Source organism: Pteropus alecto, unplaced genomic scaffold (genome assembly GCF_000325575.1).
Source record: "Pteropus alecto unplaced genomic scaffold, ASM32557v1 scaffold97, whole genome shotgun sequence".
Classification (NCBI taxonomy): Eukaryota; Metazoa; Chordata; class Mammalia; order Chiroptera; family Pteropodidae; genus Pteropus; species Pteropus alecto.
Genome location: NW_006439713.1, coordinates 4,377,875 through 4,404,485, shown reverse-complemented (window position 1 = coordinate 4,404,485; position 26,611 = coordinate 4,377,875). Strand labels below are relative to the sequence as shown.

Here is a 26,611-nt window from a genome sequence, read left to right as displayed (position 1 = left end):
ACTTCAACTTATGATTGGTCTATGAAAATCATCATGGTATCTTTATAATGTATAGTAGCTTCCATAATGCTGTTATTTCAGTATCCAATGATTTCCCCCCGCCCATTTTTTAGTTTAATTCTACCAAGATAAAAAACAAAGGGAAGAAAAAGAAGCCAAAAGATTCAAAGGTAAGGAGTATTTTCTGTATTAATTCTTACCTAAAATAATTGGATAATGTAAATTAGAATTAAGTAAATCTTGGGGTATTTTGAAGCATTTTGTAGAGAAGACTTTCTGAGTGTTAATGTAAAGATATTTGGCAGTCTTCTACACTTTTACCTATATTGCCACTTTTATTTTCTAAATATTTCTGAGTGAAAACGTTGTCATAATGTAGGACTCTGGGTGGTCATAGAGCTGAGTGACCAAGGCAACTTGCGGGCAGATAGATTCGAGTTTATTTATATCTCGGTTCTCTGCCAAATTTTATTATTTGTTACAATTTTTATTATCTATATGACTTCGGGCAAGTTATTTGACTTCTCTGTGCCCTAGTGTCGTCTTCTATATAAGACATGATACCTATTATCAATAAGTAATGGAGTTTTTATCTAAAATATTCAAACTAAAGGTGGTGAATATTGATCATCGTAAGAGAGTCTCAGGACTGATAGGCTCCCTTCTTCCCTCCCACCCAAGGCTGTGCTCTGCAAGGTCATAAGGCATTCTTTTTAAGTCCTGCAGTGGGTTCTTCGTGACTCTCATGTGTTTAGAGGGTCAAGTAGGGTGAAGAGAATGAACAAATATTAGGGGAGGATGAGAGCAGCTTATAAATTACAATAAAACTTTTCATTTTACCTTTGACTATATGTTTTCAGTTTATTTAAAATGGGAGCTTAAATGATGTGACATTTAAAATTTGGCAGATGTTGGAAGCTACCTAAATGTTAATTCGGGCCTATGTTTGGCTGTTGAAACTTTTATTATTATGTGTTTCTAGTTACAAGAAATTTTAACTAAGTGTCATATATTGGCAGTTTGTGTGTGCATTTATATCAGTGTTCATCAGTTTTAATGGTAATTTTAAGATAAAAAATCATTTTCATTCTTCCGTCTTTTAAACCAGCCTATGTTAGTTGGGTCTGGAACAACCTCAGTAACACCTGGTAATGAGACTGTCACTCCAGGAGAAGAGCATGAGTAAGTACAATTAAAAATTTTTACTTCCTTTTAACTCAAGTATTTTAACTTAGTAGTGTTATTTTAATGTACTTTAAACTTATATTTTGTTTCCTTAATTTTCTGTTTAAAGATGTGCATCTGTTAATGGCAACGCGATGTGACTTTATAACATGTTTGAATGTATAGCATGGCTTGTCCACATTAAGAATTCATACATACTGCATTACAGTCATAGGGCCAATGACATTAATTTGATAGATTTGAGAATCTACTATGTGCAAGAAACTGTGGGAAAATCCTAGGTAATAGTCTTTAAAATATTCAATGAAGAGAATGTCCTGTTGATCATTACTAGCACATTTGCTATAGAGGAAGATGTTTTGCAAGCTATATGTCATGTTATGGTTTAAACTTAGATATTAGTGATTTTTAATAGCATCTGGTTGTCGAAGCTGAGTTTTCAAGAAGCAAATAGACGTAGAAGAAATAAAACTAGTGAGTAGCAGTGACCTTTTTATATCATATTCCTTTATGGGCTAAAATAAAAAAAAAGTTTAGTATTTTCTCTCATATTTCTTAAAGGTGTTGTAATAACAGTTGTATTGCACAGTCATTTTCACAGATTCTTTAAATGGAGGAATTTTTTTAAGTTAAAATAACAATAGCCTATACTTGGATAGCACTTACATACCAAGCACTATTCTAAGAGCTTTACATATATAAACTCATTTAATACATTCTTTCACCCTAAGAGATAAATGTCATTATTATGCCCATTTCACAGGTAAGGAAACTCAGGCACAGTGGAGCAAGCGACATGCCCAAGACACAAAGCTTGTACGTAGCATAGCCAGAATTTAAACCCAGCAATCTGGTAGAAAGCTCACACTCAAACTTCTACATCTTTTTAGAGTGCTGTAAACTTTTATACCTTCTTTTTAAAAATTTTTTATTATGAACTTTTTGTCAATTTCAGTTTAATAGCAGTTATAATAAAATATTTTTCTCTTTAACAAGTTAAAATGAAGATAGCATTGTTTTTTTTTAAACCATGAGTTTGAAAAACTTTGCACTTGGTGACAAGAGTAGTTACTTATTTAAAAGTGCTCATTCAGTATCCAGGTGCATATCTCTTGATTGTGATTGTGGACGGATAACTTTTCTGCATTAAATTCTCTGGTAGTATTGTGATGCCGAGTAATATGTTATGCTCTTTATGTTTACTTTAGCTTGTTATTCACAAAAACTTATTCACAAAATTGTTTTTTTATCAGCAGACGCAATTCCAGTTCCGCAGGCCCATTTGTGGTGCCTGACCACCTTCGGCAAGATGTGGAAGAATTCGAAGCTCTCTACGAACAGCATACTCATGAGTACGTCGTCCGCAATAAGAAGCTGTGGGACATTAACCCAAAACAAAAGTGTTCGAGTTTGTATGAGTAAGTAGCTTAACGTTTCTGCAACTATTTCACACCGAAGCTGCCAGTTAAAGATCTTATGTTGTTTAACTTGTTTCCTTTAATAAAGGAAGCATTTATTGGCTCCCAAACTCTGGGAAAGAAAAGTATTTTTCCAGCTTTTGTCCAATATTATACAAATATAATTAAGGATTTTTAATTATTAAATTTTGAATCTTGATAATTATTAATTAAACCTTAATTATAATCCTACAAACTGTGATTTTACTCTGCACTTAGCTTTGTCATTTTCTTTTTCACCTAAAAATGCATGGGGAGCATTTTTCTACATCCTCTACTAGTCTTCAGGGAACACGAATTATTAGCCACTTGGTGGGCATCACCAGGCCAGCATCCTCACTCATGTTTCCAGCTGTTGCGAAGCTCAGTGCTGAGTTAGAGACCAGCTTCCTTTCACATGGTCTCTGTTCTTTAGTTCTCCTGTTTCACATTTACATATTTTCATCTAGGTGGAGAGACTTTATTTTTCAGTGATTCTTTTGAGTATTCCTCATGGAGAGAAAAAGTAAGTGCACACACACCATTCAGGAATTGTGCCGCTGTGACTAAATGGCAGCTGAACACACCAGTTGGGAAGGTCTGTCTTCAGATAGATAGTGGGGTCGGTGTCATTTATACCAGTCAGCCAGAAATCCCAGCAAGGACTGCTATTCCTAAGACCACAAGGAGTTCTTTATGGGTCACCCTCTTCAACCCCTTTGCTTTTAGAGTATTCGCATTAAAAATGAAGTTTGATGGCAATCTTAAAGAAACGTTTAACCTGTTACCTTGCAAAACGTTTGTAGGGGAGTTTCAGTTGTAAAAGTTTTTCTAAAGGGAAAATATTCATGAAAAAAAAACATTTAAAAAGAGATGGCTTGGTGACTTTTAAGTATTCTGAGTAGCAGTGCTGACAGAAGTGGTGTTTGGTCTTTATGCTTCAGAGTATCATCCGTTGCTTCGAATAGAGGTTAAGCATTTGTAGTTGTCCTCTGCGTTTATCTGTAGCAGCGTCTGCACAGAAAGTGGTGTTCTTTTGCTTCAACGAAGTTTTTTTATCTTCCTCCTAAATAACTTGTCTTCCTAGTTAGCGTTAATTTCACTGAGAAAGTTTCTTTGAAGATTTTTGCTCTTGAAAAACCTTCTAAGTGGTATGTGGTATGTCTTTTTTGCTAGTTAAGTCACTGTTATATAGTGAACACCAAATTGAAATGACAGAGGAGGCCTCTGTGAGCCTGAGACACTAATGGGGAAGGAAAATTGCCCAGAGCTGGAGTGAACAAACCCAGTTCAGAGCTGGAGGCAGACGAAGGGATCCCCAGCCCCGTTACTGTGGATTTGATCCTGTACTTTATTGGTTTATTGGTCAGATGTGATCAGTTTCAGTACCTCTGAAGCATTGCGTATTCCTAAACAAAAATTTTAATGGATGTACTAAATGCACATTCCAATAGGATTTTTTTTGAATTTTATTTTCTCCTTTGACATTTTTGTTATTGTATTATTATTTTTCTTGAATAAATTTAGTTTTCATTGCTCTTTAAATAGATTATATAATGGAAATTTATAAAATAACTTTTGAATCTCCTTTTATTTTTTCCTAAAAAATGTTTATAGGATTTTCTGAGGGTAAACAAAATTTTATTCATAGTATCATTGATTGTAGTTATCCTTTCTCAGATTTAATATGAGTATTAATGTTTTTGGGGGAGGTGTTGAGATCAGCTGGAAGTAAAATAGTATCTGCTTTGGGAGAATTTTTTGAGAAATGAATTTTTTCAAATGAACAAGTACTTATAATAGCTTACGTAAATGCACATTTTTTCCAAGTTACTTCTCTCAGTTGTTGGAGGAGCAAGGTCCCTTGGATATGAATAACAAGATGTTCTCTGAAGAATATGAATTCTTCCCAGAAGAAACTCGACAGATTCTAGAAAAAGCCGGAGGTTTGAAATCCTTCCTCTTGGGATGTCCTCGTTTTGTTGTGATTGACAACTGTATTGCATTGAAGAAAGTTGCGTCACGGCTCAAGAAGAAGAGAAAGAAGAAAAACATTAAGACAAAAGTGGAAGAAATGTCAAGGACAGGAGAGTATTTACGAGTCAAGCTCCCACTGAATCCAACTGCTAGAGAATTTAAACCAGACGTAAAGTCCAAACCAGTGTCCAGTTTATCTTCAGCACCAGCTTCTGAAGATGTAAAACCCAAATCTGTATCTGCTGATTCTCTTAAAGCAGCCTGTGAAGCCGAGAAGCTGAAACCAGTATCTGAAAATTCTCCCAGATCAGTTTTTAGAGATGAGAAGCCCAGACAGGTGTTTCTTGATTCTCCCAAAACAGTCTGTGATGGTGCCTGTCACCTGCGAGTCCCCTCGAATTCTCCCAAACCAGTTCCTGAGGACATGAAACCAGCCTACTGGACTCAAGCCCACTTGGTCACAGGATACTGCACGTATCTTCCCTTCACTGGATTCGACATCACCCAGACACCACCAACGTACATCAGCGTGTTACCGACTTTGCCCCAGTTCACTAGCATTTACACCCCTCTGGCCAGCATCCCTTCTGAATATCAGCTGCAAAGGTCACTGCCATTGATGCCATCTTTTGTAGTCAGTGACAGACCAAATAAAAATGCTACTGTGTATTTCGAGGGTCATCGTTCAAATGTCGAGCGTGCCCTTGGTCACCAGGTAACCTCTGGAACACAGACCCTTCAGGACTCTGTGGGAATATCAGTAAAGTCACAGTGCAGCACGGGTGGCGCTGATACAGCCCACAGTGAGCCTAGTGGATGCTATGGTCACCGTAGGAATTCTGCCAGCAAGTCAGAAGTAAATGCAGAAAGTACTGATGAAGCAACAAATATTGCACATACACAAGCTGTTGCCATGCAGGTAAGACTTAAATAGAAAAAATCACCTTAATACTGAAGTTAAATTTTTTTTTCATATTTCATTGCCATTATATATATTAAAATTCTTTAAAACGATTGATTCCAAAATGGTTACTAAAGCTTGCACTTGGAAATGTTTTAAAAATATGGTCCCTTTCATAGGGCATGGCAGGTAATATCGTCAGGAAGAACTTTTGGGCCTAGTAAATATTATCCTTCCCTACCCAGGTTTCGCATCAGCTGAGAAATAAGATAGAGAAATCAGTAGATGGAGCCAGAACATCACCTTAGTTATTACTACAGGCACAGTAGGAAGGTGTAGCCATTTCACTAAAGAGTATCCTGGTGGTGAACTGGCTACAGACCAGCGTCCTCACCAGTTACAGCAGTGCTGGGCCAAGAGGCCTCCCAGCCTGGGGTGCCTGCCCCATAAGATTTCCTGCATGGAGGAGGAGGGGGCATATGCTTTCTGCACAGCTTACAAGATAAAGAAGAGAGAGTCTGGGCTACAAATGCCCATTTTTCCAACCAAAACTGGGGAGGAGCAGGGAAGTCAAGAGACAACCCGATGGAGAGGGACCAGAAGGAGGTGAATAAAACTTCCTCCCTAACAAGCATGAGAATAAATTAAGGTTCCTCTGCAGTTGACTTTGTAGGGCAGGAATTCATTAAACCCTTATTGGATTATCCTCCTACTCACTAAGTTTTCTGCTTTCCAGAAAGCTTTGAAAAAACATGTTAAGAGTAATAAACCAAAGTCATTTTCATTTTTACTAATTGTAAATGATAGTACTTTCCTAGTATAGATATTTGTAGAAAACGTAGAACATTATCTAAATTGTCAAAAAAAAAAAACCTTGTAAAAATTATGAGCATGTTTTTAAGTGATATTACATAGTGGATTTATTTCACTAGAGCATTTGTGATAGATTGAATTCATGTATTTTACCCCAAAGGTGCCTTGGAATACAACACATCAAGAAGCCAGTACTGAACCACATGATTCTTTTGAGGCACAACAGGTGAGTTGAAATTTTATTGGACTGTTTAAAGGTTTAGTTTTTATTATTTAATTGGATAGGAATGACTAGAACTATTTTGGATCCATCTAATTCCATATAAAATGTTATCATGGAATAAGCTTTAGAGCATAACCAAAAAATTATCATTTTGTTTTTATTGTTGGAATTTGGGAAGGACAGGCAGCAGAAAAGATGTTTGTTTCTAGCTTATTTATTTCACAGTATGACGGCTTTTTTGTAAGTGATATAATGAGCCCGTATTAATTATAAATAAGAGCTCATTCACATGAATAATACAGAAAGTATTATAAAGATTTTCACCATTTTAAGAATGATTCAATTAGAAAATCTATTAAGGTCATTTGCTTTGTTAATATATCTTAAGAGAAAAATTATTTGATCAACTGAAAGAGTTATCGGATAAAATTCAAATTACTTTCTTGACTAAAGCTCATAATAAAATGTGAATAGATCAAATACATCCCAGTATGTCACTGTCATGCTCTCTTAAGCCATTATCCTGGAGATATCAGCTACTAAAATTAGACAAGAGAAAGAAATAAGATTGTAAAAGAAGAGGTATAACTGTTACTACTTATCAAGGCTAAGGTTGTGTTCCTGGAAAGTCCAAAACGATCACCTGAAAACCCAATATCAAAATGTAAGAGAATTTGGAAAGGTGATGGGAGATAGTACCTCTCCACAGACAGACAACAACCTGTTGCAAAGAAGAAATACTGGAAGAAAAAATTCCATTTTCAGTAGCAACAAAAAAATTAAATGCTTTATGAAAGAAAACTTTGAAATGCTATAGAAAAACACACAGAAGACTTAAATGAAAAGGTGTTGAATAGGAAAACCTACTATTGTAAGGAGAGTGGTTTCCCTTAAAGCTTTTCATTTAATGCAGTCTCAGTACAAACATGAACAGCGTGGATTATTTATATGTTGCTGTATAACAAATTACCTGAAAACATAATGGCTTAAAACAACAAACATATATTATCTCACAGCCTCTGAGTCAGAGAGAGGGGCAGTTTAGCTGGGTGGTTCCGAAGCTTGCTTCTGAGTTGCAGACAAGGTACTGACCAAGACTCGGTAGTCTGCAAGAACTCCCTGAGCCTGGAGGTTCCACTTCCAGTATGGCTCACTCACATAGTTGGCGAGTTGGTGCTGGCCGTTGGCAGGAGGCTTCAGCCCCCTGCCTGTGGACCTCCACGTTGGGCTGCTTGAGTGTCTCAGGGAGCTTGGCTTTCCCCAGAGTGGGTCATCCAGCCAGAAGTCGCAGTGGTTTTCATGGTCTGCTTTAGGAAGACACACTTTTGTCATTTCTGTGTTCTCTCAGCCACACACACCAACCCTCCAACCCTGATACATTGTAGGTGAGGATTATACAAGGGCGTGAATACCAAGTTGTCAGGGTCTTGGTGGCTGGCTATTGCACAGGCTTAATTTGAATCTGGACACATTGATTCTAAACTTCATATGAAGAAATAATCAAGAACACCCATGGGAAAGAAACTATAAAGAAGGGAGTTGTACAGCCAGATATCAGAACATAATATGAATCTATAAGAATCCAGTAGAACAGAAGAATATAGAAATATAGAGTATAATAAAAATGGAAATTATTGGTGAGAAAAAGTAGATTTTTAAATACATGGTGCTATAAATATGTTGCCATCTAGAAAAAGTAATTTGGGTCTCTACCTCATTTTCATATACCAAAATAAATTCCAGGTAGATCAAAGTTTTAAGTATTTAAAAATGGACCCATAAAAATACCCAGAAAAAAAGGGAAATTTTTTTCATAAGATAAATAGCATGACAAAAGCGTGTATTTATATATATATACACAGACACACATGTGTCTATGCATATGCATAGCATTTATGTATGTGAACAAATGTACAACATGTGGCATCAAAACACAAGAAACTAGGAAAGTTATTTGTAGCATAGCACAGAGAGCTAACTTTCTTGTTTAACAAAGTTTCTATAAATCAATAAGGAAAAGATTAATAACCTAACAGAAAAATGGGAGTGGATGTGAATAGATAATACACTATAAAAGAAGTGAAGGTGATTTTTAAACATATAAAAAGATGGCCGACCCCGCTTGAAATTTAAAACAGTTATTTATATACTATTGAAAAAATGTAAAATGTAAATTTTTGCGGAAGGCAGCTTGGAGTTTATCTGCACTCGTGTGTGTAGGTGTGGAGAGACTAGTGAGCAAGGGTATTTGCGTATTTGTTTCCTCTGCATTTGTGCCAGCAAAAAAACTGAATGCAACTTAAATTACCCATCAGTATCGGACTAGTTAAGTTACGGTACATCATATAATGAGTTACGGTACATCATATAATGAAATACTACACTGTCATTTAAAAATGTAGCAATTTTAATATTACTCATATGCAATGATTTGCAATGATTTACAAGGTCAGATGTGAAATTAATCAGGAAGAAGCAAAGTTAGAACTTTTTATTGCTGTTATCGGTTCAAAGAGCTTTATAGTTTCGGCCAATTATAAAAATAATATAGAGTCCTCAAATTTTTGAATGAACAATAATGAAAATTATGAAAGAGAATTGAAAATGGTCTATATTCACATCACCCATGTTAATATTTTTATATGCAGCCTTCCAGGCCTTATTTAAACATTTACATTGAAGTAATAGTGCTTTTTAAAAGATAGGATCACACAATGTATGTTATATTTGAAATCGTTGGTCTTAACATATTGTGGCCTTTTTTCCATGTCAGCAAATACAGATTTTTACCATTATTTTTAACATATTTCATTGTATGACTGTATGATAATTTGACTACGTGTTTATTACTGAACATTTAGATCGTGTCAGCTTTTCACACGTACAAACAGTGCTGTAGTGAATGTTTTTGCCACTGTGAATTTATATGAAGTGGAATGACTGTTGAGTTCTTACACCATACTTACCTTTAAACCAAGTACACTCTGTTGTTTAGTGAGTCATTGATTGTGACCCTCAGTGTTGGGGAAATTCACAGACACTTCGTTAAACTAGCCCTGTTTCAGGCCTTGGCGGTGGCATAGCTGCTCGCCGGCTCCTCAACCAACAGTTAATCCCAGTGCTGCTGCTTTCTTCCGGGACTTTGAGAAGTCGCCTGATATTTCTGAACTTTCATTTTCTGACGCATACAAGGTGAAAGTGTTTCTTACAGAATTGTGGTGAAGTTTAGATGTAATAACAGAAATAGTACATAACATCCCGCCGGTCTCTGTGGGGGACTTGCGGCATATAAATTAATTTAGAATGTCATGTTGCTAGTCGTTGTAAACTTTTGTTGACTTGAGAATGAAAATAGAATCTTAAACTATGGGTTTAAGATTGCTCATGGACATAGTAAGGTTAACCATTTATTACTTAAACATGGACTCTTCATGACGCTAAACCTTCAGTCTGGATGGACAAAAACTGGTATGCTCCAAGGAAACTGGTGTATAAGGTCACCCTGGCCATCCATCACAGTTGTCTAACTTATAATTCACAGAATTTCAAAACCTCAATTTCTTGTCTGTTGACACTTAGATGCTTAGGTGCTGGGAGAGGTGCAGGAGATGGGGAAGATGAACAAGTTTGGCCATGGGGGTTGGTTTCCAGAGCTTGGCTGCCAGGGCCCTTGTGTCTGGGTCGAGCAGTCACCTGCAGTGGGAGGAGCTGCTGGATCACGTAGCTCTTCCCTTCAGACCCAGATGTGTGATTGCCGACAGTCTTAGCAGTATGAAAGGTTTTAAAAATAACTAGCGTAAATGATGTTTATTGTTTGCCAGTATTTCACATTACTGTATGGCTTCTGTTTTGTTTTTTAAAGCTGGTCCAAGAGATAGTTATAAACCGAAAACAATTCATTGATAATATTTTAACTTAACCTTTTGAAATAATCAGTAACTATCCATTTGAAACACTTAAAAATAGGGCCAAAGTTAGTAAAGTTTTTTATATCTAAAATATACATAGTATGTACAGCTTTAAACCTAAAAAATAGTTCTTGATGTTCATTGTGGAGAATGACATTCACAGCAAACTCGATTTATACTGAACCCTTCTAAAAGAAAGAAATATTCATAACTAATTATAGCATAGATTGAAAGTTTCATTATGAATTCCAATAGTACATATAATTTTTATTTTAAAAAGAGCTTGGTCTTTGGGTGATACACAATAGAATAAGTACCTAAAAAATAGTTCTTGATGTTCATTGTGGAGAATGACATTCACAGCAAACTCGATTTATACTGAACCCTTCTAAAAGAAAGAAATATTCATAACTAATTATAGCATAGATTGAAAGTTTCATTATGAATTCCAATAGTACAAATAATTTTTATTTTAAAAAGAGCTTGGACTTTGGGTGATACACAATAGAATATGCAGATATCAAATTATACTGTACACTTGAAAATTATATCATTGTATTAACCAACGTTATCCGAATAAACTTAATTTAAAAAAATAAATAAATATAAAAAGAACTGGCTTTGCTAAACAGTGTTTGGGGTTTTAAATTCTTGATTTATTGTAACATTTCTCTTGAAAATTTGCATTTGCTTTCTTCTCCTTTTCATTTTAAGAGGCAGTCCCAAACAAGATCAGAGATAAGCATTTTTACTATTTTAATAGATCATTTTGTAATTTACTTTTAGGATGATATTTCACAGATTGAAAAGGAGTGCCAAGGTTTACAAGAGCAACTTAAGGAAGCATGGGAAAACTATGAGCAGAGAAAACTCAAAGGCTCAGAAGAGACCAGGGACCTGGAAGAAAAGTTGAAAAGGAACTTAGAAGAAAACAAGGTAATTCTATTTGAAGCATGTAGCATAGTTAGGAGAATTATTTTTGTGCAGCTTGATTAGCTGAGCATTGTTGACTGAACAATGGATTCTTTCTCAGTATTGCCTGTTTCACATCTGTCCATGATATATTAAAGTGACAGTGTTTTTGCAGTGTTTTAGAATTTCTACAAGTTACCAGTAGGAAAAGGGCTGTAAATCTGGGTTTTTGTTTACCTGTAATTCAGTTTGCTTGATTAACCGAAACTATTTTCTGGTGACTAAGTTCCGAGTTAAAGTTGTTTCTGTTGAAGGGCGGTGTGGCATTAGTGGTTCAGAGAGTGTCATCTGGAGTCAACACTGGCTGGGTTCAGATCCAGACTTGGTTCTGTACCAGTTGTGATCTTGAGCAGGTGACCTAACTTCTTGGTGCTTTTAGTTCCTCATCTGGAAAATGTGGGTGGTAATAGCTCTCAGTTTGTGGGGTTAGATTAATCATAAAGTATTTAAAACTGCCTGGTGCATAGAAAGGGCTCTGTAAGTCTTGGCTGCCACTATTATTACTACTACTGTTACCGTCATCATCATCTTCATCTTCTGAGGAAGTGTAAGAATAACACATAGAGCTTGTGCATACCAGGACTGTATAAAGTCACCCAGAGCATCTTGTTTGAGTCTCCGGCTACTGGAGTAATCCTAATTAGTGGCAAAGCCAGACTGCTTTAATAGGAAAATGGAGTGAATTATAGATGTGAGGAAAGCTCAGTGTGTTTTTTTTAAAAACCAAGGTCTTTCATACAGCAATAATAAAGGGATAGTAGTCCATTTAAGAAAGAATTTGTTCCAGAAGTCTGGATCAATAGCTGGGGTAACATATTAAATAGAATAAGATTAGCTTAGTGGGACCTTAATCAAGAAACTCATTTGTGGAGTTTTAAGTGTACCTAGAAGAAAAGGGACACTTTGAAAAGATAACCATTGTCACATGCCATAGGATCTGTTTATACTTGGGGCTGGAGAGGATTCGAAGAATGAGAACATTAGAAGGGACCTGGCTGAATGAGGGCTCCCTGATTGGCAGAGGAAAAAAAACAAACAAAAATAAAACCCTGCCTAGCACAGTGACTCATGGAACACAAGTTTAAATAAGTTACTTGGAGTTGGATGAAAGGCTTAACAAAATAAAGTATTTTTTTTTTTAATCATTATTATTATTTATGCCTACAACACCTGGTCTTCCTAGGTGGTCTCCCATCCAAGTACTAACCAGGCCCGACCCTGCTTAGCATCCGAGATCAGACATCAGGCTTGTTCAGGGTAGCATGGCAATAGACCATGTACCGGGTGCGAACCCAGGTCCTTCTGCTTGTATAGCAGACATGCTAACTGCTACACTATGGAACCACGTCCAAAATAAAGTATTTTTATAAAACTTTATTGCCTCAGAATATTCCAGTTTAATAAATCTGTACGGGAATGCCTACAGCCACCACATAAATGAGAGCAGATCTGGAGACATGGCCACTTCATTGTGAATGAGGGTTTCTGGCAGAGGCTTGTCCAGCTTTATAAACTGCTGGTCTGACCGGCTCTTACATCTGTGCAGTTCAGAGCTTCTTTGTACACTTTGCCAAGAAACTTAGAGCAAGTCAGGCGCCAGGAGCAGGGCCGTGAGAGTGCAGCTCTGAGTGGTGAGCTGGGTTTCATGTGCTTTTGAACTTTGTGAAGAGGCTGGGTCTGGTTTGATGTGGTTGCACTCGAGAGTGTAGTCACTCCATTTTTTAAAAGAGCTATTGTTTTGTACCCTGCACAGGCCTGTGTCAGGTTATTCTAAGACTTCCCATGTAAAACGTGTACTGTATCCCATCAGGGTAAATTGCTCACCCAAATTCCTTAGGCGAGTGTCCACACAAGAGCAGATACGATTTAGCCATGGCCATTTCTTCATTAATTGTGATTATGCTCATAATTAGCTCGTGGAGAATTCCTTTACAAACATAAAAAAAAAATGTGTGGTCTTTATTGATCTTTCCCGTGGCCTTTGACTAGATCACTGAGGTTATGTGCTAACCAGCTTTTACTTTAAGTGATTTGATACCAAATTTGCATGCGTTAGATGTCACACCACCCTCCCCTCATAGAGACGAGAGAGAAGCAGCTCTAGCGAATCACGTCTCAGTGCTCCGGGGTTCCGACTGCCTGAGCCGAACCCAGCACCATTCCACAGCTCTGCAGCCTCAGACAGTTTACTCAACCCCCTCCGCTCTCAGGTCCTCATAATATAACCTCTACTTCATATACTTTACTCGCGAGGACTCAGGCGTATTGGGAAAAGGGGGACAGCCAGAGATAATAAGTATAGTAGAAGGAAAATTGTCCCGCCTGAAATGCCAGTCATGCCCCTGTTGAGAAAAATCACTTATTTACAAGACATTTGAAAAGTGCTTAGAACATATTAAGCATCAGTAAAAATCCAAGCTAGCTATCGTATATAGTCGATGGGAGTTTATTATCTTGAGCCAGGAATGACATGAATAGATAATTAGGACAGTTATCTATTGTCCACCAGAGAAAAATGGCCATCCCGAAGCCAGTCACCTGTTGTTTTTATTCTACCTCTAACCTGCAGCTGGCGGATTATGACTGGTTGCGGTATTGCTCAGGGGCATGTGTTCTTTGTTGTTTTATTGAGATAAAAATCACACAGTGAAAAGTTCACCTTTTTAACCAATTCAGTGTTAAAAAGTGTACAGTTTAGTGGTTTTCATTCTCACAATATTGTGTAACCATTGCCACTGTCTCATTTCAGAACCATTTTCATCACCCCAGAAAGAAACCCCATACCCATTAGGCAGTCATTCGCCATCTACCCTGGGACTTCTGTCCTTAAGGTGCTCTAGGGAGAATTTCCCTAAAGCTGAGATGCGTATTTAGTCGACATGGCTCTTAAAACACAGGCAAAATAACTTTGGCCCAGAATAATTTATGGAAGAGAATTTTTGAACCTGTCTTTTTCTACATTAGGGCAGAATCTTGAGCCCTGCCTGCCAAAACTTCCTCAGCCCCCATCTGTGTAGAGGCGGGAATCACAGTCCTTGCCAAGTTCAGCCTTTTGTTAACGTTTATGGAGCTCATATTACGTGTGTATGGTGTTCTCAGTTGTAAACTTTTTACCTGTATTGGTTGATTAAATCTCAGAACGGTGCTGGTACACTCATGTGACAGTGTGGTGCACAACTCCTGTTATCTCCACCTTCCCGATGAGGAAATGGAGTCCGGAGCAGCTAGTGCAACTTGCTCAGAGTCACACCAGGACCACGTGGCGGAACAGTTAGTGTCAGGCTCCAGATCCCTTACTTTTGTCCTCCCTTAAGTGAACAGCAGTTCCACAACCAGGCTGAAAAGCGTTCTTGAGCGCCACATGAGCAGCGCAGGTGTATCAGGTCATCGCTGCCATGGTGACGCTGAGTTAACTGCCATCCACACAGCATCAGTGACATCGCCGCAGCGGTAAGCATTAGATGTGTGCGGCTGGGGTTGGCTACTCCATTGGCCTTGACTGGGCTTTGTCACCTTTGGGTCAGCTCAGGCTCTGCTGTTCTCAGGTGTTTGCTCCTCTGCCTGGGACCAGCTGGCTATGGATTGATCTAGAATGGCCTCGGTGAGGGTGACTGGGGCAGCTAGCTGTGCTCCATGTGTCCTTCATCTCCCAGAAAGCTCAAGAGCAAGCAAGGACAGCCTCGTAAGCTCTTTCAGGCCTTGGCCGACGTCGGGTCCACTGATGTCCCAGTAGGCAAACCCAGTGACAGAGCCCAGCTTGGAGGGGTGGGGAAGAGACTGCCTGTTTAGTGAAGGGGCCCGCGAGGTCCTGTGACCACGGGTTTAGTAGAGGGAGGGGCGAGGATGAGTGCCGTCCCTCTGCCACAGCAGGCCAGGCCAGCAGCGATCATCCACTATGAAGAACCCGTCCACGATTGGTGCCCGCCTCCGGCCTCAGCCTCCTCTCCTAACAGTTCTCCGCACTGTCCTCTGCACTTTGTGGGTGACATTTGTCCTGTGGTTTCTCACTTCTGAGCCTTTTCTGGGCATTGACCCTTGTGCCTCAAGTTTGTTCCCATGCCCAGCTCACTCCTCCTCAGCCTCTGGGGGGAGGAAGTGGTCACCTCTGGCAGCCTCAGGCTTGGCCATAGGCCCTGGCTAAAGCAGTGGTGATAACTGTACCTGCTGTTACTGTGCAGTAGTGACCACTCTGTTTTCATCTGTTGAGATGCAGTTTACATACCATCGGATTCATCCATTTAAAGTATATAGTTGACTGTTTTCAGTATACAGACAGAATTGTGCAGACATCATCACATTCTAAGTTTAGAGCACCTCATCACCCCAAAAAGAAATCTCATACTCCTGCTAGTCGCTCCCCGTTGTCCTACCCTCAGCCCTAGGCAATCACTCCGTAGGTTTCTGGGCATTTTGTATAAATGGAATCATGCCGTATATGGTCTTTTGTGAGTACCTTCTTTCACTTAGCATAATGTTTTCACAGTTCACGTATGGCCATCTGTGTAACATATGTCAGTACTTCGTTCCTTTTAACTGCTGAATAATATTCCATTTTATGGCTATATCACATTTTATTAATTTATCAGTTGATGGGCACTTGAGTTAACCACTTTCTGACCGCTATGAACATATGATACAAGTTTTTCTGTGGATATGTGTTTTCATTTCTTTCGGGTATATACCTAGGAGCAGAATTTCTGGGTCATAGGCTAGCTCCGTATTTAACCGCCAGACTATTCCAACCAGCCGCACCACCAGTGTGCAGGGTTCCACTTCGTCCACATTCTCCTTAACATTTGTTACCATCCACCACTTTGATATTGCCATCCTGATGGGAGCGAAGTGGTATCTCATTGTGGTTTTGATTTGCATTTCCTTGAGGCTAATGGTGTTGAGTATCTTTTCACGTCCTTATTTATTCGTATATCTTCTTTGGAGAAATGTCTGTACTATCCTTTGCTCATTTATTAATTGGATCATTTGTCTTTATTGTTGAATTGTAAGAGTTTTTAAAATGTATTCTGCGTACAAGTTGCTTATTGGATATCTGATTTATAAATATTTTCTCCCACCTTCCATACTTACAAATATATTTCTCCCATCTTTATTTTGTGAGTTGTCTGTTCACTTTCTTGATGGTATCATTTACAGCACTAAAGTTCTTAATTTCAGTGTAGTTCAATTTCTCAATTTTTTGTCGCTTATACTTCTGGTATTATATCTAAGAAACCATTGTCCAATCTGGAGTCACCAGGATTTACTCCTGTCTTCTAAGAATTGTGTAGTTTTAGCTCCTCCCTTTAGACCTATGATCCATTTGGAGTTGATTTTCGTGTATGTGTAGTAATTATCTCTTAACACATATTTCCCCCACCAAACTGTGATCTCCCTGAGGGTAAGAACTGTTTCTCAGTCATCTTGGGACCTGAGCGTATATACTTGGAGCCCACCGATGGTATGACATCATGTGTCCGTGAGCCCCCGAGCTGCACTTAGTGAATCATGTCTTCATATTCTCTGTTGGTCTATATCAAAGGACATCAGGCCTACACATGCTGTGAAGGTGGTGGCTTTATCTGTTGCTGTTTATTTATTGCTGGTATGTAGTTGAGAATACTGCCTATTCTTTCACTTGACAAATATTTATTGGATGCTCTTGAGTGCCAGGTCCTCTGCTCTTTGTCTGGGACTTCCATGCAGCCTTCTTTCTGAGGCCCCTAGAAGTCCTGTCTCTCTGCCCTCACCACCCAGGCTTCTTGGTACAGTGGGCTTGTTTTTATCATGTGGATACTGAATTACGTGGCGCACTGTATTACCTCTTTGACTTTGTCTGCCAGAAAATTTTAACATTATTTCTAAAGAACAGTTAGGATCTCATGCTATTTATTTTTATATTATTCCTACTGCTGGTTTTATGTTATTTTTGTCTTTTTATTCAATTTTCTTTACCCACTTAACATATTTTAATCTTTTTAAATTATATGCGTCATTGAAGATACCTCAAATACTTATTTAGAGCAAAATTGAGGTTTAAAAGAGGGAAGTGTGGAAACCAAATATTCTTTGAGGAAAAACCCCTCAGAAAGTATTTATAACAATGTCTGTAAAGTGTGCATATAGAGGCTGCAGTTGTATATGGCCTGTTCTTTATTCTGATGTCGGGAAGGCAAGGGTTGAGGTCATTCTCATTCTTGTAGTCAGAGACAGGCTCACGAAAGCGACCTGGTGAGCACTTTGAGGCAGCTATGTCATTAAAAGATGGTTAGTACCAACACAGATGAACTTGGCAGCATTTTCCTTGATTGAGCTGTAAGGATGTGTGTGTTCACAACACTGAATGCCTTTCGACACCTGAGTTCCTTCAGGTACTTGTTGCCAAGTCCATTCTTAGGCCCCAGTATAACCTTGTGGTTGTACACCATCTCCTAGCCAAAGGCCTGGATCTGAGGTGAGGGCACTGGCTTAGAGTAGAAGCACAGGGTGGGCGGGGCTGCCAGCGGTGAAGCACAGACAGGGTGGGTGCAGGATCGTAGGCATCGAAGTGCACCAGGCAGCATGCAAGGGTTCCTAAGGAGAGTGGCCATCGTGGTCGTCTGGGTCACTGTGATGGCCAATTCAGGGTCAGTAAGGCTGCAGCGAGGACATGGAGCAGAACATGCCCTGCACTGCAAGGCATGTCACCGACTGTCATGGAACTTCTGCCCAAGAGCAGTTGGCCTGTGCATCCCCAGGCCGCAGCGCTTGACCCCAGCATTGCTGTGGGACCTGGACTGTTAGCCATCTGCCTCCCAGGGGCGTTGAAAACCAAGTGCTAAAAGGGAGATGGGGGTCTAGTGGTGATAGAGACTGAGCCTTCAAAACCGTGTCTCAGAAAGTCTTAACTTTCCTCACTCTCTTCCCTGTATCCCAGGTCTCTGCTCCCAGAACCCCAGCTAAGACTGTTAACTCTGCTGTCAGACTCTCGTGGTCTGGGAACTTGCCCTCTTTAGACCTCCTTTTGGTAAATCTGCCATTGAAAGAGAAGTGTTGGACGTTTAGTCAATGTGTCTAATGTGGGGCTTTAGGAGGAAATGCATTCGGGTTACAACCAACCAACTTGTAAATGGACTTTGGATTGCAGCGTGTTAATGGGGTGGGAGCTGCCCTTATTGCAAAGGGTTGTTTTGAGGAGCAAAGCAGGACTGACTTGATGGTGCACTGGTCTATGTTAGAATAGTCTGTAAATAGAAATATCCGTAATGTGTAAATAAATGGGACTTGGAAGTCTGTTATTCCTTTCTAATTGGTTATGTTGAAAGACCATATGAATTCAGTATTTTTATTCCTTTGCTTTGCAGTCTTTGTCTAACACTTGTAAATTTTAGTTCTGTCCCATCAAAATAATTGCAGGGTCAAATTATTTCTTATATATATTGTTGATTCACAGATTTTTATTTAAATGTCCATATCTAGGTTAATTTCCCTGTTTCCTATGCCTCATAGCTTCTACATCGTCTATATTTTGCTTTTTTATTAATAGGATTTTATTTATTCATCCCAAGGTAGGAGCGTTTAATTGTCAACTTCTGCTTTACATCTTATATCCAACTGGACTCGTGGTCTTATCCATTCTGCCCGTCTAAAGTGTCCTTTACTTCTTTTTGTCATCCCCTGTTACCACCATCATGCTCATTGTCTCACCGGGGCTGTCGCAGTGAGATTTTTAAGGGATTTCCCCTTTCTCTTATCTAGAGTTTTTAACATTAAGGGTTATAACTCATAATGGGCTATGAAATCAGTTTAATGATGATGACTGGAATTGTTTTTAATAAAATAGAATAGAAACATTAGAAATCATCTTAGAAATTAAGGGCAGTTTTTTTCAGTGTGTGTCTGTCTATGCGCCTTATAGATCATTATTAAAATGTATTTCATTGTAGGTCACAGTCAAGCAAATGTGAAGGCCAGCTTTCACGTACCCCTTTGCCCACCCTTTATCCATCTCTGTGTCCTTCAGAGTTATTTTTTCCAAACCAGAAACTCGTCATCTTACTGCCTGCTTCAGAGCCTTCACTTGTTCCCTGTTGTTGGCAGGGTGAGGTCCACATGTCTTAGTGTGGCATACAGAGCCCTAAGGGTACCTCGGGTGCCATCCCTCTGCCCTGCTTTCCACATGTCCACTGTGTACTCTGGCCGTGTCACGCCTCTGGCTTTGTTCAGATGCGCCTCACTCTTACCCTTCTGCCTTGCGGTTCCTGCTGCTATGGCATCCACACTTAGAGTGGCAGGCTCATCTTCGAAAACCAAGGTCAGATACGGCTGATTTGGAGAAGCCCTCCACAAATACTGGATACCTAGCATGCCTTTGTCCTTGGTTTGTTTCCCTACCAGCCTCCCCCTAGCCTGATTCGGTGAGGGCAGGTGAGGGCTGAGGCCGAAGATTGCATGACTTTGTGTCCCAGGCTCAGCTGGGTTGCACAGCCTGCTACAGCCAGCCCTGGGTGCGTGTTCTGAGCTGCAGTCATTGATTAAGCTGGTACTCCACCACAGCTGTAATCTTTTGGGTTCTTTTTTTAAAAAATATATTTAAATACTTTCTAAAATGTTTTTAGATTTCAAAGACAGAATTAGATTGGTTCCTTGAAGATTTGGAAAAAGAAATTAAAAAATGGCAACAGGAAAAAAAAGAGGTCCAAGAAAGACTAAAAGCACTGAAGAAGAAAACGAAGACGGTTTCAAATGCCATTGAAGTGTAAGTAACAATTGAAAGGCAGTGATTTTTACTGTTTTTTTTTTAAGTGGGGTGGGGTTCTTTGGAGGTATTTTAATGTTTTTGATATTCACTTTTGAACTATGTCACGTAAAGTGAAATTTTTGGGTACTGTTTTTTTCTCATTTTAAAGCACATCTGTTGGAGGAATTATCTCACCGAAAATTTTTTCTAAACCTACCGCATTTGCAGATAAAAAAGGTGGAGCTGCAGATCAGCAAAGAATAAGTTCCTTCCAGTCTGAGCACCACCTCCTGTGAATATTTACCTCTGACATTTTTTTCTTATCTGTAAAATGAGGGGCTAGTTAGCTTTTAAGCTTCTTTTAGGCACTAAGATTCCGTGATGATTATTGTATTATTACTTTCACCCCGAATCCTTGAATTATTAAGTTTGGTACTGTGGTATGAAGGATTTGGAAATGCATATGGGTATTAGTTAGAGTTGTCAGATGAGCCAGACTGGTTTTAAGATTCTCTGTGATCGATTCCTAACCCCTGTCTTCCCTCCACAGTGATATGTCATATGATTCCTCAGCTTGTCTATCACTGTGACGAAACACCCAAAACTCAGTGGCTTAAGCGAGCAGTCATTTTGTTTGCTCATGATCTGGTAGTCTGGGCCGAGCTCAGTGCAGCCATTCTTCTGCTGTGCTCGCCCGTGGTGACTGGCTGCATGTAGCTGGGTTTCGTCGGGACTGGGCCCAGCTGGGGTGCTGGGTTGTCTTGGGCTCTCCATACAGCTTCAGAGTATCTCCCCCTCCATGTGGCCTCTTCATGTGACTTATCTATATAGTTTCTCCATCTGGTATCCAGCATGTTAGCCAGGGTTCTTGGGTCGTGGCTCAGGGCTTCCAAGATTGCAGAAGTGGAAGCTGCTAGGCCTTCTGAAGGGTTAGGCCCAGGACTCTCAGAGCATCACTTCCACTACATTCTCTCGTTTCAAGCAAGTGCAGTCCTGGTCCAGATGCAGGAGCATGAAAATGGGAGGCACGGTTCACTGGCGCACACCACCATGCTCATCTTCCAGGGCATTTGTGTTTTTTCCGCTTGCCATGCCATGTGATCAGATGACTTTGATTATGCGTCTTGCTAGCGTTATACATTTGGTCGGTTTTTAGGCAGTCCTTAAAAGAACAGTGAAGTATAAAACACTGCCTATATCAATTTAATTATTCTCAAAGTAGTTTAGTAGGTGGAACACATTTATAGAAAAATAACATTTGTAGAGCTCTTTACCTTTTAATATTTGAGCAGGTCTAGTCTTAATCATTAGGTTATCCAAAAATTCAGGAATATTTATATTTAATATATATTTTTATATGCTCAATTCAGACATACTGTCAAACTTGACAAAGTAAATGAAGCTATTGATAAAATATTTTTGTACTAACATAAAAATTCAACATTTCTGCCAAGAAATAAACTTTTTAATTTCTTTCACTTTATTAATATATTTCTTTGCCTTTTTCTGTCACAATTTAAAGATAAGCCATAGGCTTTCTCTGTGGTTTTTGCACTTTCCAAATAAATGCATTAAAGCTAAATTTTTATATTTAGATTTTAAAGTAAAACCTTAAAACTTTTTGGACCTCTTAGATAAGCACAAAGGATACGATTTGATTTTCCGCACTTTAGATCACAGTTAACATTCATTAAAAAGTGAATGGGACGTGAGGAGCTCGTGATTGGCGCAGTGCTGCAGAGGAGAGACAGCTGTGAAAGAAGGCACACATCTCCAGTATTGAGTACTTGGAAGAATTATTTTACAAAGCAAGTGACATGGCATTTAAACTGGTTCTTAGTGGAGACGGGACTTTTAGCAAGTAGAAGTGACTGAAAGGTGTGTAGGAGAGCGTTAAAGAAGCAGCAGACCTTCGTGCAGGGCATTACTTAAGAGCCACATACTCTGTTTTGAAGGGTTATCAGTGCATGCATGTGAGAGTGTGTGTGTGAGTGTATGTGTGTGTATTGAACTTTAAGTTCTGTTTTAAAGAACAGAAGCCTGCTTTCATTTGCGTGAGGACCACTGGTCATACTGACGATGATCCAACGCCACCTGTACCTCTGTCTCATTTGGACCACTCGGGTGCTCCGGGAAGTGGACTGAGGCAGGGGCATCTGCACTGCAAGTGTGCGACTTAGTAATGAAATAAAATGGCTGAAATAGGTGATCTGCCCTCCAGGTGCAAAAGGGAAAACGACCCCAATTTTTGCCTATTTAAAGGATATTAGAAAGGAAACGAAGTGTAGAAACTTATAAAGAATTCAAGAATTTGTGCATGGATGTAGGAGAATTTACTCTGTGGAATCAGGTTTTTGAAAAATATGGGAAATTAATTAAAATTTGGAAATTATGCTTTTATAGGTACACCCAGAAAAATGATGGGAAGGATAAAGAACATGAATTTCTTCTGGATCAGTTCCCTGAAATCAGGCAATGAAGCTTAAATTTTTTTTTTAATATCATAGTTTTAATACCAGAGGCACAAGCACACTAGACTTCTAAATATATCATTGCATCCATTTCTTTTAAATAATTGTTTCTTTTTTTTGTTTTTCTTTATTCAAATAAGTTTATTCTTTAAGTGTTTTTATTTCATGATGTTCCCACTTTTATTTCACATTGTCAGTATAAAAATTTATTGTTGATTACTCCTTTTTTTCCCTTGAATTAACTTGTAACCAAGTATGTATTTTCAAAATTTTGTGTTACTTGAAGTAACAGTCTCAGCTATATTGTGGTAGATCCGTTGCTCCCTGATTATAGGTTTAGTAAACAATTTTTATTATGAACCTATAAAAAGTTTCCTTTTAACTTTTATTAATAGAAACTGTTTTCATATGCCGGTAACAAGTATATTTAGGAGTAAGCTATTGTATTGTTTTTCTCATTTAATATTTTTTCATATACACAGTTCCATTCACATCATGGTCCCTGGCCTTTTTTTAGCTGTTATAAACGTAGTGCCATGAACAACTTTGTATGTTTTTTTTCCTTTGGGTTATTTCCTTGTAATATGTGTCAAGATAGAATTTCTGACTCAGAGGATGAGGGGTGTTCTGTAATGTTTATTAAAATAGCCAGATTACACTCCACCTACACTCATAAAAATAGTGAATCAGTTTCTCAGCATTCCGACCACATACACAGTTGTTGTAAGTTCATATCTCCCTTTGATCATTTCTAAAGCGCAAAGAGCACATGTGAGTCTGTAATACATAGTAACGTATTAGATGAGAAGTTACCCTAGGTGATGTTATGTCTTTTGGTGGTGTGATTTCAGAGTTAACCTGGCTTTAGCCTTTGTCATCTCACTGGATAAATTTTTTCAAAAAGTTTTTTTTTTTTTTTTAATATTTGCAGTAATGCATTTACAAACGAGAAAGTGAAAATAGAAGAGTGTATAAAGAAAGGGAAAGAACATCACGAAGAGATTCTTCAGAGAGCTGTGGCTGCAGAGGTGAGTCCAGGACACTTGGTGACTGACAGATGCAGCAGGTTGTCATTAGTTTGTTTTGCGTTTAATTACATATCAGGCATGACAACATTACTGGAAAATGTGGAGGCGGAGGGGTCTCCGGTTACCCATAGTGCTGCCGCCCCAGACAAGCGCTCTTTGCTCGCCCGTAGCTTTTTAACTTTTTACACTTAACACTTATGTGTGTTATACAGCTGTGCTCAGAGTGCACACCAGATTCTATAACCTGCTTTCCTTGTTTAACATTATAATTCAGTCATTTTTTTCATGCTCTCCACTTCGATTGGCTTCGTCATATTTAATCAAGTGATGAACCATGACGTAGTCAACCATAAAATGTTTGCCAGTAGTAGAAGAAGAATTTGAAAATAATCCACTAAAAATATACTCTCCTCCCCCAGAAGGGTATATACTAATGTCAGTATACCATTTTGACAAACTAGTGAGACAAAAATACAAATAATGACCCCTGGCTGTATTTTATTTTGTTCTCGAAACATGGTTGTCTTCGTTTGTGTAATTGGGAACTAAATGTTACTTATTCGTATATGTCTGATTATTCTGAGAAAATAAGAAGAGCCTTAGCTTATATGGTCTACAAATAGGAGTCAAATAAATAATGGCTATGCAGTTGCTTCTAAAGAAAGGGAGGAGAATAAAAGCCAGAGGACCAGTCCTTTGTGGATCTCGAGCTTGCTCAGTTCCCACTTACCACCACTGGCCTTTTGCCTGGTGGGTCCCACCAAGGTTTACTGACACCTGACTGAAACAGGGCAGTTTTGCGTTTCCTTAGTGACTCTTGCAAAAGTGGCCAGTTGGCCCTTGGGGAAGCCAGAGAGTCTAAAGTTTTAAAACCATGCCCCAGAGGCTTTTGATGCCCATGCCAAGACTCTGGGAGGGTGCAGCCTTGGGGTCATTCTGCAGCATACCTCCCCCCCGTCGCCCCCTCTCCTCATGTGGAAGGCCTGGGGTCATGCACACCAGGTGTGTACATACAGCTCCGTGCTTGTACATGGCTTAAACAGTAAGCCCTGGGGGGAAGTTTCATATCTGAGAAAAGTATCATTTACAGTATATAATTTTATTGTCCTTTTGTTACTCTGTTTCCAAATCCAAAAAAATTTTATTAATTAGTGTTCATTTGAGTGAAATTATAACCAAGTTCTGGTGATTGTCATATGTCATTTAAGGAGAAACTTCAAAGTGATTTAGCATGTTTAACTTTTAAAATACTTCCCATTTTTCAGTTTTAAAATACTCAAACGTTCTCTAATGTAATGGTAGGTATCTGTGCTTGAAAACTGGAGGGAGATGGAAGTGTTTAAGCTACAGATCATGGAGTCAAGAGCAGAAGGCTATCTGAAGAAGCTGAAGCAGTTGAACAGGTACTGTATTCTCTCCTCACTGTCTTTCCTAGTGTGTCAGTTAGTAAATAAAAGTCCCTGGTGATTTGAGAGAAAAAGTTTTACATTAGGACCTTTTTCTTCTTAATAGTTATATAATTACTACTGCATGTTCAGTTGTAGAAAAATCAAAACATACAAACAAAAATGATACAAATGACCTGTAATTCTAAATTGAGATACAATTAGTTAATATTTTAGAATTTATTAAGTATTTGAAAAAAATGAAAATTTTTATATTTTTTTACTACGTAGTATATAAGAAACTTCCTTTTGTATCATAAGATTTGTCATACTTAATTTCAAAAGGCTGAATAGTATTCCAGCATACAGACGTGTCCTGATGTGTCAGACACCGCTGTGGTGGGAGGCTGTGTGGTTTGTGCATTTTGTTAGTAAATGCTGCACGTATTCTTGTAGCTAAATTTTTATACACATTATTAATCGTGTCTATGCCATGAATTTCTGGAACAAAGCTCACATTTTCCGGGCTTTTCAAACATTTTGCCAAATTGCCTTCCATAAGAAGTTACTTAGCAGTCCTAGTGGCAGAGTACTGGACTGTCATTTCTAAGGATGTTTATGGATGTTCATTTTTTCAGCTCTCGTAATCTTTACCTGTTTTGGGTTTTACACTAAGGTTTACCTGGGACTCCTCGAGGGTCTTCCGTCCAGCATGTACACTTCTCTGGTTCAGTAGTTTTTTAACTACTGTGGGTTCCCACACATTTCCCTCTGGTCCTTTTACTATGTTCCATACACAGGGTTTGACTTTTCAGTCCCATGTTTTTCATCCTTCCTGGTGCTTTTTTGGTTTAATTTAAAACACTACTGAACCAGAGTTTCTGTGGGGCTCAGAAAAAAACAGTTTTAATGTCTAGTTCTTTATTTCTTAGTTTTTCTAAGACTTGTTTTTTTTTTTTACACAACACCTTTCTGGTTAAAGGTAAACTAATGTGCTGATTGAGATGATAGGACCTACAGCTGAAGCTGGGACCACGTGGTGTTAAGATGCAGCATCCAGCACTCGCCACAGGCTGCGCACCCATCGTGGTGCATCTGAGAAACCGAGAGAGCTCAGACCCATTTTATCTTCTCAAACCTCATGGTTCACGTAGCTTCTTTCTTAGGGATTCCATGCTAACTGCCCATTCTACCAAAGGACAGCAAAAGACAAAAGGAAAGTTCCCTGTTTTCTTTAAGTTATATAATGAGAACTGACCATCACAGGTTGATAGTATTATCGATTTCTCAGTTAAGGAGTAAAAAGCTTGTGTGTCACTGGTCGACCAGGTTCGTGCAGTATTGAGATCATAAATTTACTGCAGTCTCTGAGGCCACACCCTTTATTTATAAGGAGGCAGGAATGTTGGAAATATTCCAGGCTGTCCTTTTTTTAATGCAAAGACAGCCTTTAGTGTTAAACATGAATATCAGGTGAAGAATGGCCAAATATTCAGATTTGAGGGAAGAAGTTAAAATTCAGGTTAATATTTGCTTTCTGCCCATCGGTCTTGGGGTTTTGGTTAGATCAATAATTAAAATTTCCTAGAGCATCTCTAA

The 26,611-nt window shown here is 38.8% G+C and overlaps 1 protein-coding gene and 1 pseudogene across 10 annotated transcripts in view; one reads left to right on the top strand and one right to left on the bottom strand.

Annotated features, from left to right (window-relative positions):
- The window catches only part of TTC3 (tetratricopeptide repeat domain 3), a 102,250-nt gene that overhangs the window by 62,360 nt on the left and 13,279 nt on the right, over window positions 1–26,611 (top strand). For 8 of the 10 annotated variants that reach the window (XM_015593098.2, XM_006916745.2, XM_015593093.2 and 5 more), the window contains 10 exons: window positions 114–170; window positions 1,109–1,182; window positions 2,439–2,603; window positions 4,452–5,517; window positions 6,473–6,538; window positions 11,230–11,379; window positions 20,007–20,146; window positions 22,532–22,600; window positions 23,531–23,627; window positions 24,930–25,030. In XM_015593098.2, the coding sequence (XP_015448584.1) occupies window positions 114–170; window positions 1,109–1,182; window positions 2,439–2,603; window positions 4,452–5,517; window positions 6,473–6,538; window positions 11,230–11,379; window positions 20,007–20,146; window positions 22,532–22,600; window positions 23,531–23,627; window positions 24,930–25,030 (1,985 nt within the window). The remainder of the gene's footprint in view (window positions 1–113; window positions 171–1,108; window positions 1,183–2,438; window positions 2,604–4,451; window positions 5,518–6,472; window positions 6,539–11,229; window positions 11,380–20,006; window positions 20,147–22,531; window positions 22,601–23,530; window positions 23,628–24,929; window positions 25,031–26,611) is intronic. The other 2 variants (XM_015593090.2, XM_025050194.1) reach the window with 2 other exon arrangements.
- Window positions 12,574–12,689, bottom strand: LOC112483830 (annotated as a pseudogene).